The sequence below is a fragment of the Pseudorasbora parva genome, chromosome 4 (genome assembly GCF_024679245.1).
Source record: "Pseudorasbora parva isolate DD20220531a chromosome 4, ASM2467924v1, whole genome shotgun sequence".
Classification (NCBI taxonomy): Eukaryota; Metazoa; Chordata; class Actinopteri; order Cypriniformes; family Gobionidae; genus Pseudorasbora; species Pseudorasbora parva.
In genome coordinates this window covers 6,209,541-6,230,553 of record NC_090175.1, presented here as the reverse complement: position 1 = coordinate 6,230,553, position 21,013 = coordinate 6,209,541, and the positions used below count along the sequence as shown (strand labels likewise).

At 39.7% G+C, this 21,013-nt stretch overlaps 1 protein-coding gene and 1 long non-coding RNA gene across 2 annotated transcripts; both read left to right on the top strand.

Annotated features, from left to right (window-relative positions):
• Window positions 1-2,079: 2,079 nt before the first annotated feature.
• Window positions 2,080-10,481, top strand: LOC137072756 (uncharacterized). The gene is made up of 3 exons (XR_010904674.1): window positions 2,080-2,173; window positions 2,980-3,097; window positions 10,294-10,481. It is a non-coding gene; the product is annotated as an uncharacterized lncRNA (long non-coding RNA).
• A 3,434-nt stretch (window positions 10,482-13,915) lies between these two features.
• LOC137073744 (GTPase IMAP family member 8) lies at window positions 13,916-18,205 on the top strand. Its single transcript, XM_067442452.1, is given in 4 exon segments — window positions 13,916-13,959; window positions 16,247-17,239; window positions 17,342-18,042; window positions 18,122-18,205. Coding segments are annotated over 4 exon segments (1,797 nt in total). The 5' UTR covers window positions 13,916-13,940.
• The last annotated feature ends 2,808 nt before the right edge of the window (window positions 18,206-21,013 follow it).

Here is a 21,013-nt window from a genome sequence, read left to right as displayed (position 1 = left end):
TTTAGGCTAGCTGACATGGAAAATATGCCATAAATATAATTACAGTTAATTTAGATGTATAGCTAAAAATGCCCACATTTGAAAATATGGCATAATACTTTGTAACGAAATTGGGCTATGTTTGATAGGATGCAACTCTTAATTGTACAGTTTAATCTGGACAAAAAGACTATATCAGTTGTGGATTGGCCTGCCTTGTGATAAAAAAAGTACATAACTTTAATTTTGTGTGTGTGTGTGTGTGTGTGTGTGTGTGAGGTGTGTCTGTGTGGGCATGTTTTTGTTAAATATCAGGACACTGATTAAATGTGTATTATGACATGGGTATGACACATGTGGGAGAGGGTGAAATATGAGGACATTACTCATGACCCCATTTTTCAAAATGCTTATAAATCATACAGGATGAGTTTTCTTTTGTTGAGAAAATAAAAATGCAGAATGTTTCCTGTGATGGGTAGGTTTAGGGGCAGTGTGTGTGTGTGTGTGTGTGTGTGTGTGTGTGTGTGTGTGTGTGTGTGTGTGTGTGTGTGTACTTGTTTATATTATATTGTAGGGACCAAACAATGTAATATAAACCTGAGATCACCAGCCATTGGTCCCCACAATGTAAACGGATTCATAAACATACTATGTTTTTTAAAAATGTAAAACTGCAGCATGTTTCCTGTGATTAGTGGTAGGGGCAGTGTAGGGGGATATAATGTACAGTGTAAAATCCATTACGCTTATGGAAAGTCCCCACAATTCACACAAAAAACAGTGTGTGTGTGTGTGTGTGTGGTCTAGGTAAACCCTATGTTATGGGGACACAAAAATGGCAATATTTGAAATCCTTGTCCATGTGGGGATGTTTTTGGTCTCTATGAAGAAAACTAAATTAAAAATTATGCTTTTTGAAATTTAAAAAAAAAGTTTAGATTTCTCTGTGAAGGGTAGACGTTTTAGGGGTAGGTTTAGTGTAGGGTGATACAATATACAGTTTTTACAGTATAAAAATCATGTTTGTGTGTATACTGTGTACACACAGACAGCTACAGTATGTTGAAAATATGTGTGTGTGTGTGTGTGTGTGTGTGTGTGTGTGTGTGTGTGTGTGTGTGTGTGTGTGCGTGCGTGCGTGCGTGCGTGCGTGTGTGTGTGTGTGTCTGATTATGAATTGTTTGCAACAGGTCAAATTTGTGAACTGTTTTTAATGGTCCTGACTTGAATATTTGGCTGAGATACATTTTGAGTTGCTGTATGTGAAAATCTTTGTCATGATTTTAAGTAGGACATATTCCTGGGTCAACATATGTATATATTTATCCTGGAACACAATTCCTGTCATGAAACATAGTCCTAACCCCCTAACCCTAACCTAACCCTACCAAAGAGGGAAATGATAGGTAAATAACTAGCACCAAACCCTGCATTTAAACATAAACTTGACATAAACTTTAAGCTTGTCACTGAAATATGATTTGTTGATTGGAATGCAGGATTAACAATGTTATAAATATCCAGAAACAGTCTTGTTGAAATCACATTCACCTGTAAATGTATGGAACTGCAAGGCAGTGTCATCTTATAAACCGCTTCAAGTGACCCTGATATTCTAAATTATTATAAATAAAATACTCAATTTGTCTTTCATTTTTGCTAAATATTGACTTAAATATTGAATATTATCTGTATCATATATGTCCTGTCCTATAACCTGTCAGTATATTAATTGAGATATGCATTTAAGAGTAGGCTAAATGAATGACAAATCAGCAAAACCTGCTATGAGAACATTTTATTGTTATTTTGAAACCAACTTTTTTCAACCCTTTTTTTTTGTTATGCTTTCATTACAAAAAACATTTTTCATCCCTTGCTAGAATATATATATATATATAGGAACTCGAACCAGTTGATTTTATATATATATATATATATATATATATATATATATATATATATATATATATATATATATATATATATATATATATATATATATATATATATATATATATATATATATATATATATATATATATAAAATCAACTGGTTCGAGTTCCTATTTCCGGCCCTTTAAATTTAAAAAATAGCCGCGGAAAAGGCGCCCAAAAGACGGAGCTGCAGTCTGCAGAGGAGGATTATTGTTTGGAGATTTGACGGTGGAAAACGGCAAAGAAAGTTAAGGTAAGATAGATTTAATAAAAAAAATATTGCTTCGTTTTGGGGATTGCTTCGTTATATTCAGTTGGAGTAACTTACTGCATGTTATGTGATATTAAAACGTTAGCTAATGAAAGCTACAATTGTTAGCTATCAAACATTAGTTATTTTGTCAATTCAAAACTTTTGCCATTGCCTGAAGGATTTTGTAAGTGACATAGCAATTCAAGTTGATTATCGTTAGTTCACCTCTCTTTCATACATTTGTCACGTGATTTTTGATAATTACTAACTGCTAAATAAATGGTGATAAAATATTAATATCTGTCTGTTTCATTGCTGTACTAACGTTAGTCTATGCGGCTCTCACGTGACAAAAGTATGAACAAGGCCTAACGTTACCAGAATAACCTAAATTAATCATCTGTTTCTCATAATTTGTTATTTTGCCTGCAATATGTAACGTTATAGTTTTTATTATCATTATTTTATTATTTATTTTAAATATGAAGTTGTTATCAAAGTTTGCGCTACTTGAGGTGATTGCTAAATGATTTAAAGATCCAAGTCAGTAAAATGGTCTGATCTTCCCATCACTAACGTTACAAAGAAGTCCTTCGAACTGAAAATCACATTGTCTTCTGCTGAAAAAAAAGCATAGACCAGCATGATTTCACTTTCATTCACTGTATACCAACCTGCAGTCAGTTCTGTATGGTCAACGTATTTTCCCAATTATAATGTTATAATTATAATGTATAATTTGAAATTCATCTATGTATAAATTTGACATTAAACTGCACTAACTAGTTGTATTACTTGTATTACAGAAACAACAGGATCACAGAGCAAGCGAGTAAGCTGTAGAATCCCACATCAACAGATGGCTTCAAATTGCAAGTGAGACAGAGGGAGAAGAGAAAAGGAGTAACGAAAATGGACACGCAAGTAATTTACACGGTCTATTTTACTAATTGTTTGTAATCATTTGGAGTAAATCCGGGACTACACTTCACTTCACTTGTTAGGTCTATTTCATCTATTTCATCTTTGTTAATAAAAATTAGAAGAAATATGCAATTAAAAACAGTAATAGAAACTGTATATATATATATATATATTTTAGGGATGCAACAATACAGTTAGTCCATGGTTCAATACATAACCTTACTTTGGTTTTTAACCACGGTTTTCCAGTTCGGTTCGGGTTTTTTTTTTGTGCTCTTCTATTCTTAGGTGACAGGAACAGAAAAAGGTAATAAAGGAGAGTAAAGGAGAAAATGGTTTTTATTGCAATGCTCTTTCTTTATTTTACTTAAAAGACTTGAAAACCCTTACTTAAACTTGAAACTTTACATAAAAAAATGTATACACATTCCCAGTGTATTGTATTAAATAAAATAAATATAAAGATTTACAGTGGCAGCTCAGAGATGTACAGTTACATTTAAGTATGAAATTGAATGAATAAATGTAGAGTATAAACGTAAATGCGGGTAAACACCCTTAACTTTAGTGCATATGATTGGATATTTGCTCAAATCAGCGCATAGACTCAGGCAAACCATTAAAAAAAGAGCAGAATAAATAAAGAGGAATATTCAAGGGGGGAATCTAGCGCTCGGAAAGCGTTCCACCCATAGGGTGTTTAAATACTTTCTCCCGTTGCTTTTGGCTCACTATGGGCTTCTCCCCATTCTTCTCCCTTGACTTGATCAGACCATTGCTAACCAAGCCATCACCTGCTGTTAGCGTCCCATTGACTCCCATTCATTTTTGCGTCTTTGACAGTGAATAACTTTACATCAGAGGCGTTTAAAGACTCCATTTGTCCATTGTTTATTTCTAAAGAAACTCGACAATGCATAAAAGGCTCCATTACCTTGTATCTTACACTATCGCCCCGCAGAAGCTGTTTTTGTAAAAATAGGCTAACGGTTGCGTCATAACCAACGCGACTCTGTCGCACAGTTGAGAAATTACAGTATAGACCTGAGGAGACGCTCGCAGGCAATCTTTACTGTATATGAGGCAGTCGGGGGGACGTGGAGACATAAAGTCTGATAAAGTCAAGGGAGAAGAATGGGGAGAAGCCCATAGAGAACCAAAAGCAATGGGAGAAAATATTTAAACAATGTGATTCAGCTTTCACTTTCCACAACTACTAGAAGACCTACAGTTGAAGTCAGACAGGAGGCTCACGTCACATCTACGTCCTCAAGCTCAGTCTGAGTCTGCGCAGTTCGCTCAGCCATCAGGAAGTGAGTGCCTCTGATTGGCCTCATTTTTCCGCCGTTGAAGTCAATGGGATAGCTCTGTCCATTTCTTTTACTGTCTATGGGAATATTTCAAACGGGGGGAAATGGAAATAAATAATTAAATGCAAAACCGAAAAAAAACACAATTCACCAGCGCATATTGAACCATGAATGCGTACCTAACGGTTCAATATTATATTGAGTATTGTGGCATCCCTAATATATATACAGCTCTGAAAAAATTTAAGAGACCACTGCAAAAAAACTAGTCCTCAGAGTTGGGGAACATTGTCAGAGCAGAAGGAAGCATGTTTTCTTCTACACTCTGAACACGCTGGGTTAATAACAACCCAAGTTGGGTTGAAAATGGACAAACCCAGAAATTGGGTTGTTTGAACCCAGTGAATGGACCTTTTCAAACAACTCAATGTGTGGGTTTGTCCATTTCAACCCAACTTGGGTTGTTATTAACCCAGCATTTTTTAGACTGTAGGACAACCTTGTACGTGGTTTAATTCATCCGTCCTTCACAAAGACAAGTCTGCCCAATTCAAGCATTGCTGAAGCACTCCCAGATCATCACCGGTCCTCCACCAAGTTTCACAGTGGGTGTGAGACACTGTGGCTTGTAGGCCTCTCCAGGTCTCCGTCTAACCATCAGAAGACCATGTGTTGGACAAAGCTGAAAATTGGACTCATCAGAGAAGATGACCATACTCCAGTCCTCTACAGTCCAATCCTTATGGTCTCTTGCAAACCTCAGCCTGGCTCTTCTTTGCTTCTCATTGATGAAGGGCTTTTTTCTAGCTTTCCACAACTTCAGCCCTGTCCACTGGGAGCCTGTTTCGAACTGTCCTCGCCGTGAACTTCACCCCAGCTGCCTTTTGCCATTCTTTTTGTAGGTCACCTGAGGTCATCCTATGGTTGTTGAGTGACATTCGAATGAGTTGGTGGTCATTCCAGTCAGTGTAGAGTTATTTTCGCCCTCTGCCAGTCTGTAACTTTGTTGTCCCCAATGTCTGCTGCTTGACCTTGTTCTTATGAACCGCCGTCTTTAAAATTTTAAGGATGGAAGCAACCCGACGCTCACTGTATCCCTATGCCAGTAAAGCCAGAATATACTTGTAGGCTTCCATACTTGTAGAGATGCTGATTTAAGAAAAAAATTGCAGTGGTCTCTTATTTTTTTTTTCTCTCCCAGAGCTGTATAGATATTGTAGTGTTTTACTTATCTAAACTTTTTAGGGAAGAAAAACAAATAATCAAATAAAATAAAAATCAATGTTTAGTAGGGGTGTAACGATACGCGTATTCGTATTGAACCGTTCGGTACGAGGCTTTCGGTTCGGTACGCGGTACGCATTATGTACCGAACGGTTCTTGGACTAATTAATTAGATTTGGAAAATAAAAAAGTGTGTGAAATATAATAATATGCGTTCAACAAGGTAGCCCAATAACCAAAACGACATAACAGGCAATGCCCCTGACACCGCCGAAGTGAAAGGAAAAAAAAACACCAAATATGTTTTAGGCTGCTCAGTCAGGCGCTCGCTTACTCAGTAGGCTACGCGCTGAATGCTTGTGGCAAAATGGCTATTGCGTTTAACAAACCAGAAATAGAAGATCCTCCAATAACCAACAGGTCTGGTGTTTGGGTGAACTTTGGATTCTTGGTAAGCTATGATGGTGTTGGCAAGATTGATGGATTAAAAAACAACGGTATGTCGCATTTGCTGATGGTACAGCAGCAGGAATAATTCATGTCATGTCAATGAATGCCGACAACAAGACGATCTTGTTGTCTTTACGCCGACAACAAGACGATAAAAAGGAGAAAACTATCCCACAAACTATCCCCGCAGCATTTAGACAGACATTTCCAACTTATTCAAATGGCAAAAGACATCACCGCGGCGAGTGGTCCATTTATAGCCGCGGATATGAGACCTAACGCCCTTTTCACACATACTCCGTCTGCAGCAGTGCACGGATCGTTTTCGTACCGAGTCTATTTTTTGCTGCGCTGCGTTGCTGCATTAAAGTGGTAGAACATTGTTCGCATTAAAATAAACATGTACTGACGCGAAAATCTAGTAATTTCACCACAGATGCATCTCATTTAAAATTTACTCTTGTTTCAAAGTCAACACATGGCTTTTTTTTTTTTTCTCAAGTAAAGCAACAAAACGACACCTTACCTGGCATTTAGGTTAAAAAAAAAGTGCCATAATGGAGAGCACTCGTACTTTCTTGGAGGTGAAAAGCAAGTTCTTTTTGACCTGCAGGATTTATTTTAAAAGGGTGTAAAAACGAAAGTAAAGACTAGAGTCGGCTGTTTTTGAATATACTATTGTAAGTTTCTAATTTAAAATGTTTGTGATTTAAGGCTATAAACTATGTTTAAATGTTTTGCCACTTTTGTGAGCTAAATCTAAAGTATATAAATATGAATAAATGAATTTAATAAAATGTTGTTTAAATGTAGTAGGCTACGTAACCTGACTTCTATTAAAGAGTAAACAAAGAAAATTGGAATTCTGACCAGGCATGTTCAGTAAAAACTTTTGGATTTTAAATAAAAAATAATGAATAAATGCTGTGTTTGTGGTATGCAACAGCGGATCAGTTGCGGACTGCAAACGCAGCATATGTGAAAGCACTACAGGGTGTGGGGCTCCTGCAATGCACACGCAACACGCACCGCACACGCTAATGTAAAGAGCTAATGTCTTATTCCTGTAACTACATAGAAGATGGATAAAATCATACAACATCAAAAAATCATACTTTGTTAGTTTTAATAAAATAATAATAAAAAAAGGTAATTTCTGCCAATTTTTTCTTTTTGCTGTATCTAAAACATACCGAACCGAACCGTGACACAAGTGTATCGTATCGAACCGAACCGTGAATTTTGTGAACCGTTACACCCCTAATGTTTAGTCTTTAGTGTGTTTGTTACAAATGAATTGATCATTATTAAAGCTACAAATGTAGTTCAGTTAAGAACAGTGAGTGATTACCTTTTTTCTTTTATTGTTTCATTAACATAAATATAAAGACCTAATTCACAGATCTAATATATTGTTAGACATCATTTCCCCAACTGCTCCCCAAATGTTCACTTAAAACTGCATTAAGTTAGCCTGACAAGCCAGAGCCACATCAGGAAGTTAGCTCTGGGAACTCACCATTGACAGGGCTCAATCCGAGGGGCGGGATAAACGGTTGTCTTTCAAACTACCTCTGCACGCGATAGGATAGCGCTACAACCAACCTTCTCGGAGCCTTCTCTGCCGTCATTATGTTAAGCCCCGCCCACTGGCTCTACACACAATGTGTTTGGCCTGACCAGAGTTTGGTTTTTACAGCTCAGAAGTGTATTTAGAGTTGCTAGACTAAACTCATGGCAAATTAGATTTGCTGCCGCTAGGGTGCGTCTAGATTTGTAAAATAGCATTATGTAACATTTGCAGTAAGATATCCCAAAACCACTAGGCCAATACTACATATTTTGTTCAGTTGAGAACCTTCAATATCCCAAATGTTTCCAACTATTTGTAAATCGTGAGAAAATTGCTATTTTAACCAAGGAACCGGGACGTGTGAGGGCGTCGCCTAACGATGTCATCATATCTCTTAACCCTCGGTTTCTGGTTTTATTCTGCTGATGCGCTTTACTCCGACTGTAGTGTTAACAAGTGTCACAGCAGCCGCTGAGTGAACGCACAGAGTAACGTCATAACATAATTTAAAACTCACTCAAATGTGTTATATGATAAACAGAGCTGCGTTACCTCATACTCATTACCAGAAAAGCAGAAATAGTGCCGGCGACTATGGCATAATCAAAGTTTTTCGCGCTGCTCGTGAGGCTTGTGTTGTTCATCTCATTAACAATCACTCCAGCAGCCTTGCTCAGCTCCACAACACTCGCTCCTGCTCTGCTTCACACTGCAGTAACGTTAATAGGGATGTAATGATAAATTGTTATATCGCATTAATAAAATGTGACTATATGTATCGTTGATGGAAACGATATGCTTTGCAATATAGTTGTTTTATCCAAGGCTCAACTTGCTGTAGTAAGCCTATTTATAAGGTACAATTTACCCAGACACAAATTTACAAATGTACCTCAAATGTAAATTCTGTCATAATTCTCACCATAATGTCGTTTTTCGTTTAACTTCCAAACACAAATGAAGATATTCTTTATGAAACCCATTTTAAAGTCCATTACTCTCAAACTTAAACGATGCAAAAAATAAAGTAATCAAGTGGTCTAATCCAAATCTTCTGAAATCTTCAAGTCTTCTGAATAGACACAATGGCTTTATGTGGTGAAAATATTTAAAGCTACACTGTGTGATAATTTCCCCCATCTAGTGGTGAAAAGGTATATGACCAACCAGTGATTATTAGTTTCTGTTCCTCTCAATTCCGATTTTGTTTTAACTCCTACAGTGGCCAATTTAGTCCAAGATTAACATGGCATCCAGTTCAACCTCGTCCATGAGTGCCATCGAGTGTTAAAACGCGAAAGGCGAAGCTTGAATTTACGGGTATGTCCCTCTTTGGCTAATGTACTTTCAAGATGGAGGAGCAACATGACGACCGGCATTCGAACCCCTCACCCGTATGTATTTTCAATGGTATATTATAAACTTACGAGAATACTTTATTACTTAAAAGAAGTGCATTACATCACATTACATACATTAATTAGCACATATTTTTGAAAGAACTAAGTGTTTTTAGCTAAGAATAAACTAAAAAAGTTACACAGTGTAGCTTTAACACAGTGAACATTCTGTAGTAAACACAGACGTTCAAATGATTGCGTGACGTGCGAAAACAACATGAAAGTGAGGTAAAATTCTTGGATGAGCGGCCCCTTCAAAGTGAGAGCGCAAACATTATTTAAAGTGGCACTCCTCCAAAGTCAAAGTGCAAACACCATTTAAAGCGGCAATCCTTAGTGAAAGCGCAAACATAATTTAAATCACCAGATCACATTTAGTTTTAGTAGTATGATTATTCAAAGCAGTTTAGATGGTTCATTCTTATACTGCATTAATAGCAGGAACAGCAGGACATAGCGAGCATGAGCAATGCTGCCTGCATTGAAAGTGCAAGTAATTCGTGAGGGATTTTTGTTTTTTAATTTACTTTGAGTTTCAGTGACACTATTACATTAATAATCTCATTACATAGAATAATACAATGACAAAACATAATTTTAAATATAATTAATAATAATGCAATGGGGGAATATTTTTGGGTCCTGATAATAATACACAAATAATAATATAATAACAATAAAAAAGTAAAAAATAAAAATAAAAACTTTATTTCGGCTTATCGGGATACATATCGTGTCGGGAGTTCAGTATCGATATACATATTTAATCGTGACACGAGTGTATCGTTACACCCCTAAACGTTAATAATCACTTCCATGAACATGATTTCTGAGTCCTATCCCGATTTTTTTCCTACCGGCTGTGAGGTGAAGACCACATGTCCCAAGATCTTTCCCAAAACTGACCTGATTGTCGCTTGTGCAGATTAATATTAAGATCTGTTTGATCTTTCTGAATTGTAGAAATTAACCAAATGATACAAGGATCAGTAGTTGTTTCTGCACTGAAAGTAAATCCAGACACGATTAAAATCAATGTTTGGGAAGCCAAATTTTCAGTATTTTTTGCACAAAATAATAAATCATGTCAAAAAAACCCTAATTTTAGTGTTTAGGATGTTATAATCTATATACATAAAAGTGACATACACATTTTTATATAAATATGGCAGCGATAAGGTACAGTAATGGTTTTATTTGGTGTATTCTTTGCTAACAATCTTTCATTCTTATCCCGAGGTTACCATTGTCAGCTGGATCTGCTCCAAATCCAGATCAGATGGTGGACCTGCACCTAGACATCAACGCAGCCCTAAATGTCAACAGATAACATGTCAACTAGACAACTCCTAGAGACGGATCCCCTGTGAGGAACTTGCTAACAGCCATCAACACAGATCCTCTGTCCTCTGCACAGACCCCTAAGGCCAGCTTAAACTCCATGTCGACATGTTGTATCCTGATCTTCAAGCTGGTGGATCTAGATGAAATATTCTGAATTATTGCAATCCATAGTCTGACTTGTAATGCAGCCTGAATCATATTCACACCATGTTCGTTGGCCAGAGACAACTGGTCCCCCAACTCAGCCTGGTTTCTACCAAGGGTTTTTTCTTCTCCATTTCTGTCACCTGATGGATTTTGGGTTCCTTGCCACTGTCGCCTTAGGCTTGCTTAGTTTGGGACGCTTAATATTCTACAATAGGGGTGTACTGGTAGATATGATTAACTGGTAGAAATGTATCAACTGCTACTGATTTTGGACCATCATCTCTATCGTAGTTACGTTGCTGTTCTGCTTGTGTGGTAATGAAATCTTATCATCTGCCTGCATTTTTAAGCATTATGGTTAAAAAACAAGGGATTTTAAACTGCTAAAGTGCAGTAAGCAGTGAAAGACACCTCGTTTGACGACATGTGCACGCTGTCAGAGAGACTGTTTCTAAGCACAATTTTTTTGTATCATTGGCAGCAAGAATTACAAAATGTCTATGGTATTTCTAATGTCTATATAATATTGATTTAAGTGCACTGATGCTATTGGAGGAGAACTGAACTGCACTGGATCATGTTTTCTGCAAAGCTGCTTTATAGCAAATTGAACTGATTTCATAATTGATGAACCTTACACAGTTATTGAACAGAACTGAATCAACACTGACCTGACTTCAGCTGTGACATTATTTTCTTTTTAGGGCTGCTTTACTGCAGAATTTAACTCTGTTTGAATAATTAAATAATTATTTTCATGTTTATTCCTGTAAATCTGCTTTGAAACTTTATAAAGCATTAACAAAGAAAGGTAACTTGAATTGTGCAATGGCCTGATTGTGGACCAGATTTGGCAAACAGCATGTGGGCCACATGAGGATTGTGTAAAAGACCAACTGTGGCCCACATTAGGGTCAGTTCTGGTTTATATCGGCCAAAGCAAGGTATTAGATCTGGGCCTGACCTGGGCCAGAATTAAATTTAACTGTGAGCCATATGTGGGCCATTTCTGCTTCATGTGTTTTGTTCATGGCTGACATGTGGCATTGCTATTGCTTGATTGTGGCCCAAATCTGGGAAACAAAAGTGGACCACTCAAGTGCCATCATTTCACATGGTATGTGGGCCAGAGCAAGGTATTAGATATGGGCCAGACCTGGGCCAGAATTAAATTTAACTGTTAGCCAGATGTGGGCCATTTCTGCTTCATGTGTTTTGTTCATGGTTGACATGTAGCATTGCTATGGCTTGATTGTGGCCCAAATCTGGCAAACAAGAGCGGACCGCCCAAGTGCTATTATTCCATGTGGTATGTGGGCCAGAGCAAGGTATTAGATCTGGGCCGGATCTAATACCTACACATGAAGCAGAACTGGCCCACATCTGGGCAACTGTTGTGGGCCATTTCTGCTTCATGCGTTTAGTTTATAGCTGACATGTGGCATTGCTATGGCTTGATTGTGGCCTAGATCTGGCAAACAGGAGCGGACCACCCAAGTGCCATCATTCCACGTGGTATGTGGGCCAAAGCAAGGTATTAAATCTGGGCCGGATCTGGGCCAGAATTCAAATGAACTGTTGCCCAGATGTGGGCCAGTTCTGCTTCATGCGTTTTGTTCATGGCTGACATGCGGCGTTGCTATGGCTTGATTGTGGCCTAAATCTGACAAACGGGAGTGGACCGCCCAAGTGCCATCATTCCACGCGGGTAGTGGGCCAGATGAAAGTGTCAAGTGTGGGCCGGATCTGGGCCAGAGCAATTTTGCTATCTGGGCCAGATGTGGGCCAGTTCTGCTTCATGCGTTTTGTTCATGGCTGACATGCGGCGTTGCTATGGCTTGATTGCGGCCTAAATCTGGCAAACGGGAGCGGACCGCTCAAGTGCCATCATTCCACGCGGGTAGTGGGCCAGATGAAAGTGTAAAGTGTGGGCCGGATCTGGGCCAGAGCAATTTTTCTATCTGGGCCAGATGTGGGCCAGTTCTGCTTCATGCGTTTTGTTCATGGCTGACATGCGGCGTTGCTATGGCTTGATTGTGGCCTAAATCTGACAAACGGGAGCGGACCGCCCAAGTGCCATCATTCCACGCGGGTAGTGGGCCAGATGAAAGTGTCAAGTGTGGGCCGGATCTGGGCCAGAGCAATTTTGCTATCTGGGCCAGATGTGGGCCAGTTCTGCTTCATGCGTTTTGTTCATGGCTGACATGCGGCGTTGCTATGGCTTGATTGCGGCCTAAATCTGGCAAACGGGAGCGGACCGCTCAAGTGCCATCATTCCACGCGGGTAGTGGGCCAGATGAAAGTGTAAAGTGTGGGCCAGATCTGGGCCAGAGCAATTTTTCTATCTGGGCCAGATGTGGGCCAGTTCTGCTTCATGCGTTTTGTTCATGGCTGACATGCGGCGTTGCTATGGCTTGATTGTGGCCTAAATCTGACAAACGGGAGCGGACCGCCCAAGTGCCATCATTCCACGCGGGTAGTGGGCCAGATGAAAGTGTCAAGTGTGGGCCGGATCTGGGCCAGAGCAATTTTGCTATCTGGGCCAGATGTGGGCCAGTTCTGCTTCATGCGTTTTGTTCATGGCTGACATGCGGCGTTGCTATGGCTTTATTGCGGCCTAAATCTGGCAAACGGGAGCGGACCGCCCAAGTGCCATCATTCCACGCGGGTAGTGGGCCAGATGAAAGTGTAAAGTGTGGGGCGGATCTGGGCCAGAGCAATTTTTCTATCTGGGCCAGATGTGGGCCAGTTCTGCTTCATGCGTTTTGTTCATGGCTGACATGCGGCGTTGCTATGGCTTGATTGTGGCCTAAATCTGGCAAACGGGAGCGGACCGCCCAAGTGCCATCATTCCACGCGGGTAGTGGGCCAGATGAAAGTGTCAAGTGTGGGCCGGATCTGGGCCAGAGCAATTTTGCTATCTGGGCCAGATGTGGGCCAGTTCTGCTTCATGCGTTTTGTTCATGGCTGACATGCGGCGTTGCTATGGCTTGATTGCGGCCTAAATCTGGCAAACGGGAGCGGACCGCCCAAGTGCCATCATTCCACGCGGGTAGTGGGCCAGATGAAAGTGTAAAGTGTGGGCCGGATCTGGGCCAGAGCAATTTTGCTATCTGGGAATTATCTCTGCTGAAATCGCACACAAATCGCACAGTGTATACCGCCTTAATATGACAAAACAATTAGACTATAAGGCCAAGTAAACAATGGAAGGTCACAGCCCAAATCATACAGTAGTTCTGCAAGTTTGTTTGCTTTCAGGTGTCAAAATGAAACCAGTGTGTGATGCTGTCAGTCTTTGTGTGTCTGTGTGTGTGCGTAGACAGACTTCCTGGGTGTCAGGTTCTCAAAGACAAAGCCAGGGGGACTTTGAACACCAAACTGCGAGCGATATAATGGCATCAGCATACAAAGGTCAGTCTAAGTTAACCTAATGTGATACAGCTAGTTTAATACCATACTGAGAATGTATTCATAGAGCTGTTTGATGCTGGTAGTTGACAGCACTAAATAGTAAATCAAGTTTAGTGAAGATAATCTTCATTAGTATTTAGCCATGTTACTACTATTCAGTTTCAGGTCTATTAATTCATTTTATACACTATAGGCACAGAGTATTATGATTAAAATACAGTATGATGTTATCAAAATGGTTATGTCATCTGTCTTCTGTGCCAACTTTGAAACGCCATCCTTAAATTAAAAGGAAAGTGACACAGCCTGTTGTTCAAAACGTTTTTGTAATGCCATTCACAATGTCTGTATTGATACAATCAGTTCTGAAAATGCCACCTAACCTGAATAGCTAACCCCCCAACCACCCCAGCTGGTTTTTGGTTTTGGTTTTGGTTTTCCAGCTCACAAGCCAGCGGAGAGTTGCTAGACCACCCTGGCTTAGATTTGCTGTCACCAGGGTGCGTCTAGATTTCTAGGGTAACTGTGTTTTACTTTTTAAGTTAACTCAACTAATTAAACGTGCAGGTAAAATCAACTTAAATATGTTTCTTCATCCAATCAGTTCCCAGGTAATCTTTTGAACTTAAACCTCAAAGACAACTACAAAAAACAAGTTGAGCACATAGACTGTAAAAGAAGTTAAGCTGGGATATCAAGGTCCCACACACACTCCTGCCTAATAAACAGCATTTTGTGAAATAAACAGTTATGGAAATGTAGAGACTAAAGTTAAAAATTCCGTTAGTGCCTCAGTGACTTCGCTCAGAGAAGCGGTCAATCTCAGCTGTCAATCATAACATCACACCCTCGTTTGTAGTCGAGGTACGTTTTGTTTCCCAAGGATCAAAATTGTATAAATGTACCTTTAAAGGTACACAATTGGTCCTTAGGGTACAATTATACCATTGTTTTCCTCAGTTCGGTCCTAGTGAGTCACTGTCCTGCAAAGTTAGGCTCCAACCCTGAAATACATCTATAGAAGCTCTTATTGAGAATTAACAGATGTTTAGATGTTGATGTTTTATTGAAAATGTTTGGTCACCATTATGGTAATCAATATTTTTTTTTTAGGTTGGCAGTTTGACTTTGATTTTTATGTGAGTTTTGTGTTTTTTGTTAGCCTAGAAATCTAGACGCACCCTAGCAGCCGCAAATCTAATCTGCCTGCGAGTGTCGTCTAGCAACTCTCAATACACTTCTGAGCTGTAAACGGCAAACTCTGGTCGTGCCAATCACATCGTGTATAGAGTCGGTGGGCGGGGCTTAACATAATGACAAAGGCCAAGTTGCGCTTGTGTGCTTCTAGTAAACACAGAAACATTATCATTAATATAGTAGAAATGTAAAATTATTTTTGGATTTGGTGCCTTCTAGACTGAGAAAAGACAGAAAATGTATTTTGTCTCATGAGGATGAAAGACAAAAACTCCCAGAATGCACTTGCTTTGCGTCACTCCCAAAACCACCGCTACTGGATTACTGTGACTGGATCACTGGATCATTTGCCCACCACGTTCATTTTCATTAAATCAGTTCAGTTAGAGAACAGACACAACAATTAAAAACGGAAGGTGTCTGTTCAATATAATATGAGTGAGCCGAGTGCGAGTCACAGTACAAACGCAGCAGGAGTCAGATTACATTCATCAGGAGAGCAGAGGTAAGCTCGGGCGTGATAGTCGTTCACAACGCGTGTTCAGTCTGGAGCGTTTTCAGTTCATGCCTTTGGAAGCTTAACTTTCATAGGAATTCATTTGAAATGTTGAAACACTCACTTTGCTCCGCTCCATTTGCATGAATGCCCGCAGCTGCCCGAGCCAAGTGCGATCCCACTCCCCATGAACAGGTTGAAACCCTGCAGAAATAGCTCCTCTACTGGCTGTAGTCTTTCGCCTCTGGGCAAACAATACTGATGCAAAATTATGATATTTGGGTCATCTGAGTATTTTTTTCCAGAAATAAAATACATGAATCTCTCGTCTCAGGGGGATATGAGGGGGAAGCATGATCATTCGAATATACTCCCGGGTTTCTAATGATACGAAGCCATATGCTAATCGCTGTAGTAGCCCTTTAATGCTGCAATGCATGCTGGGAGCCCTGAGTTTTATACTGTGGTGGCTTAGTAGGGTTGGAGATAAACTCTGGAGGATATCAAATCTCTAGGACTGAACTTGCCTAACTCTGACTTAGAGGCATGTTTAATCATCTAGAGCTCCAGCTAATGACATGATCTTTTTGGCAGGTAATCCCCAGGATCCAAGGATTGTGCTGATGGGAGTGTCTGGAGCTGGAAAGAGTTCTACGGGAAATGCAATACTGGGTCGAGAGGTGTTTAAAGAGAGCAGCACCAGAGAGAGTGAGATACAGAGAGGAAGAGTAGACGACAGAAACATCTCCATCATCGACACTCCAGGATTCTTCAACACTCAACTGACTGATGAAGAGATGCAGAGTGAAATGATGAAGAGTCTGTACCTCTGTCATCCTGGTCCTCACATCTTCCTGCTCATCATCAACCTGGAGAACTTTGAGAAGGAGCAAAGGAACCTTGTGGAGAAAATTCTGGAGAACTTTGGTACTCAAGCTTTGAAGTTCACCATGATTCTATTTATTGGAAGAGAAAAAATAACATTTAGAAAATGGAAGCACTTTATGGATAGTAAAAAGTTTCAGAACCTCATCAGTCACTGCAGAGGTAAATATCATGTGGTCAACAGTAAGAAGGACATTATTCCAACACACATCACAAAGCTTCTAGAGAAGATGGATGAATTCATCCAACAGAATGATGGCCAGCATTATGACATTGACATTTACTTAAGAACTCCAATAAAGAGCAGACAAGAAAAGATAAAAGAAGAGAAAGAAACAAAAGTACAAGAGACGAAACAAAAACAAGAGCAGATAGAAGTAGTTCAGGAGATGTATCACATGCACAGTGTAAAGGAAAAGAGCATAACACATGTGACTGAAAAAAATGTTTTTATTTCAAAAACTGTGACAAAAAACGAGAGAACTGAACTATATGAAGACAGATGCTACAGAGTTCAAGACAACAGGAATTATGAAGAGGAGGCAGTGCAACAATCAGTAACACCACAGAGAAACTCTTTTGAAAATATGAGATTAACAAATACAGTCCAGAAACCGGAAACATGTTGGAAAACAAGCAGAACAGAAGAATGGGACCAGAAGAAACAACATACGGTGACAGAACAAAATCCAACACAGACAGGTGAGAACCTGTATTTGATTACATTTTTCCCAAATATTATGACGCCTTTCTTAAAAATTTAATTAAGCTTATTTTCTTGTTTGTCTACTCTAAAACTGTCAGAGTCCATACAGCACAGTCACATGAAACTTGGTGAGAGTGCAGATCTGAGGATCGTAATGGTGGGTAAAACTGGAGTTGGAAAGAGCGCAACAGGAAACACCATCCTGGGACGAAAGGCTTTTAAAGAAGACAGTTCTTCTGAATCTGTGACTAAGAAATGCCAACAACATCAGCAGATGGTAGAAGGTCGAATCATCTCAGTGATCGATACTCCAGGACAGTTTGATACAAAAATCAGTGAAGAACAACTGAAGGATGAGATTGAGAAGTGTGTGGAGATGTCTGTTCCTGGCCCTCATGTGTTTCTTCTGGTCATCAGACTGGACGTGAAATTCACAGAAGAGGAGAAAAACACTGTGAAATGGATTCAGAAGAATTTCGGAGAAGATGCTGCTCGTTACACCATTGTTCTGTTCACTAGAGGAGATAGGTTAAAAAAGCCTATAGAGGAGTTTCTGACCAATAGTAAGCAGATTAATGAGCTAGTTGGAAAGTGTAAAGGTGGTTATCATGTGTTCAATAACACAGGTGAAGGCAATCAATCACAGGTCACTGAACTGCTGGAGAAGATCGACCGAATGGTTATGGAGAATGGAGGAGAACATTACACAAATGAGATGTATAAGGAAGCTCAGAGGAAAATAGAAGAAGAGAACAAAAAGATAAGGCTGTTAAATAAGGTGGCCTTAGTAGGAAAAGGTGTGGTGGTGTGTGCAGGAGCAGCAGTTGCTGTAGGAACACTAAGTCCAGCTTTAATCTCTGGAGCAGCAGTTGCTGTAGGAACAGGAGTGGCGGCGTGTGCAGGAGCAGCAGGTGCTGTAGGAAAAGGAGTGGCGGCGTGTGCAGGAGCAGCAGTTGCTGTAGGAACACTAAATCCAGCTTTAATCTCCGGAGTAGCAGCTGCAGGAGGAGCGGCACTGGAGTCTGTTGCTAGAGGAGAGACAGTATCTAAAACTTTGATTGCTGCTGGAAATGCAGCACTCAAATCTGTTAACAAAGGAGCGCCAATACCTCCAGTTTTAATTGCTGCTGGAAATGCAGCACTGGCCTCTGCTGCTAATGGAGCGACACCGTCTGAAGCTTCAATTGCTGCTGGAAATGCAGCACTGGCCTCTAGTGCTGATGGAGCAACACTGCCTGAAGATTCATTTGGAGGGAGCAGCAATAAGTTAAATAAGTTGGAGAAGCAGAAATAAGTTAAAGGTAAAGCACTATAAAATCCAATAGTTGTTCTAGCTTACACTTTTTAGTTCATCATACTAAATACTATTGAGGCGGGGCAATTCTTAATAGTCTTTTCACTTATTTCCTCCACTTCTGCAGTTTTCTTTCTCTGGATGCATTCACTGATTTCCCAAAGTCATCTTTAATCTTGAATTGTCAATGCAACTGAAACATTTGAGAAAACATCACATACAATGTGGTCTCACAGAATTTTGTGATATGAACACGGCACGTTAACTCAAAATCTGCAGCAGTTTCTTGGCCTGACAATCCAGATCCACATCTAGATGTTGGATCTGGGAAGTCACCATTGGCAGGGCTCAATCCGAGGGGTGGGATAAACAGTTGTCTTTCAAATTCCCTCTGCACACAATAGGATAGAGCTTCAACCAACCAGAGCAACGAAGAAGGTGAAGCGGAGCTAGTTGATAGATATAACTTTTACTGTGTCCGGTCGGCAAATCTCAGAACAAATATTCCCGTTTTAAGAATGATTTCAGTGCCATTCTTTGTTCTTTTCTCAAAGAAAAGCTCATCTCCAAATCTTCCAGAGTCGCGGCCAAAGCCAATTCGAAAGACGGCTGTTCGCCAGCTTCTTTGTTTACAAGTAGCACATGGAACCACAGCAACTCTGCCATCATTCCCACCGACTCTATACACAATCTGATTGGCCTGACCAGAGTTTGGTTTTTCCAGCTCACAATCCAATGGAGAGTTGCTAGACCACCCTGGCTGCAAATTACACACAGCAAAAACTCCAGTGTTAAATTAACTCTCCTGAGAGTACATGTGAGACCACACTCAAGAGTGTTAAAGTGTTAAAATAAGAGTGTTAAAGTAACACTGAAGCAGTGTTAAAGTTAATAAGATAATTAACTGATCATTGGCAATTATTGAAGATACCTGATGATAACAAGCAGAATCACCAAATGAGAACATCACAATTCACAAGTGGACATATTTTCCATTTGTAATTGCAAAGCAACTCAGACAGTGTGTGTTTGTCCGAAAATCATAAAAATAAAAGACACTTCACTCAGACAACTTATCATCTGTAATTCACACATTTTTGGATCATGAGAGAAACCAGACCTGAAGGAAAGACTCTCTGGCTCAGGATTCAATCCAGGATCTTCTTGTTGTGAGGAGCCAGTGTTTCCCACTGAGACACTGTGCTGCCCTTAATCACAGATATAAGACACACTTTGACTATTTCTGTCAGAGTCAGACGTCTACAGAAGCTCTTACTGAGAATTACCAGAGGTTTAGATGTTGATGATTTATGGTTCATTTGAAGTCACCATTGTGGAGGGAAGCGTTTGCTTTAGTTGGGCTCTTGGTCTCCGTACGTGTGTTAGCGTTTCTGAGGCTGCTGTAACTGTGTGTGTGAAACACAAGAGTTGTGGCTGAGAAAGCAAAGCTAATGTGACATCAGATGGTGTCAGCTCCTTGTTGATGATAACTAAATCATCAGAAAGTGAGCATCTGATTTTGTTTTTTGTGTTCTTGTTTGGCATAATAGTTATTTGTTTATAGCCTCTATAATTTTGTGAATCTGCATTATTTGGCACCAATAGCAATAAAAGGACCACCTATCCTGATGGATGAGAAAAAAAGTATGTGTACCCAATGTTTTGAGAAAATATTTCCCATGGTCACACACAGATATCAAGATTTGGCCTATGATTCACAACAATGGTGACAGTCAAGCATCAGTTTTGTACTACGAAGCCACCCATCATGCATTGCAGCAGGAAGCGTTTTTGTGTCACCGTTGTTGTGAAACATAGGCCAAACCTTGATGTCTGTGTGTGATCGTGGGAAATATTTTCTCAAAACATTGGGTGTATGTACTTTATCATCCTTCAGGATAATGCTATTGGTGCCAATACTGCAGAGGCTATAAACAAATTACTATTGTACCAAATAAAAACACAATATCAGATGCACACTTTCTGATGATTTAGTTATCATCAACAAGGAGCTGACAACACCTGATGTCACTTTAGCTTTGCTTTCTCAGCCACAACTCTTGTGTTTCACACACACACAGTTACAGCAGCCTCAGAAACGCTAACACACGTACGGGGACCAAGAGCCCAACTAAAGCAAACGCTTCCCTCCACAATGGTGAATTCAAATGAACCATAAATCCTCAACATCTAATTATCTGTTAATTTTGTTTTTATGATTTTTGGATAAACACACTTTGTCTGTGAGTTGCTGTGCAATTACAGATAAAACATATGTCCACAATGAGCAGATTTGAACTAGTGTTTAACCTTGAGGTCCATGAGTGTCTATATCAGACGTGCAGATCACGTCCAAAACAGACGTCATAAAAACTTTCATTCTGGCTCCTCAGTGGACGTCTTTTCAACGTCTGCCTCTAGTGGCGAAGAAATCATTAGAATTATATTGAAAATGCTGGATCTCATGTTATAATCA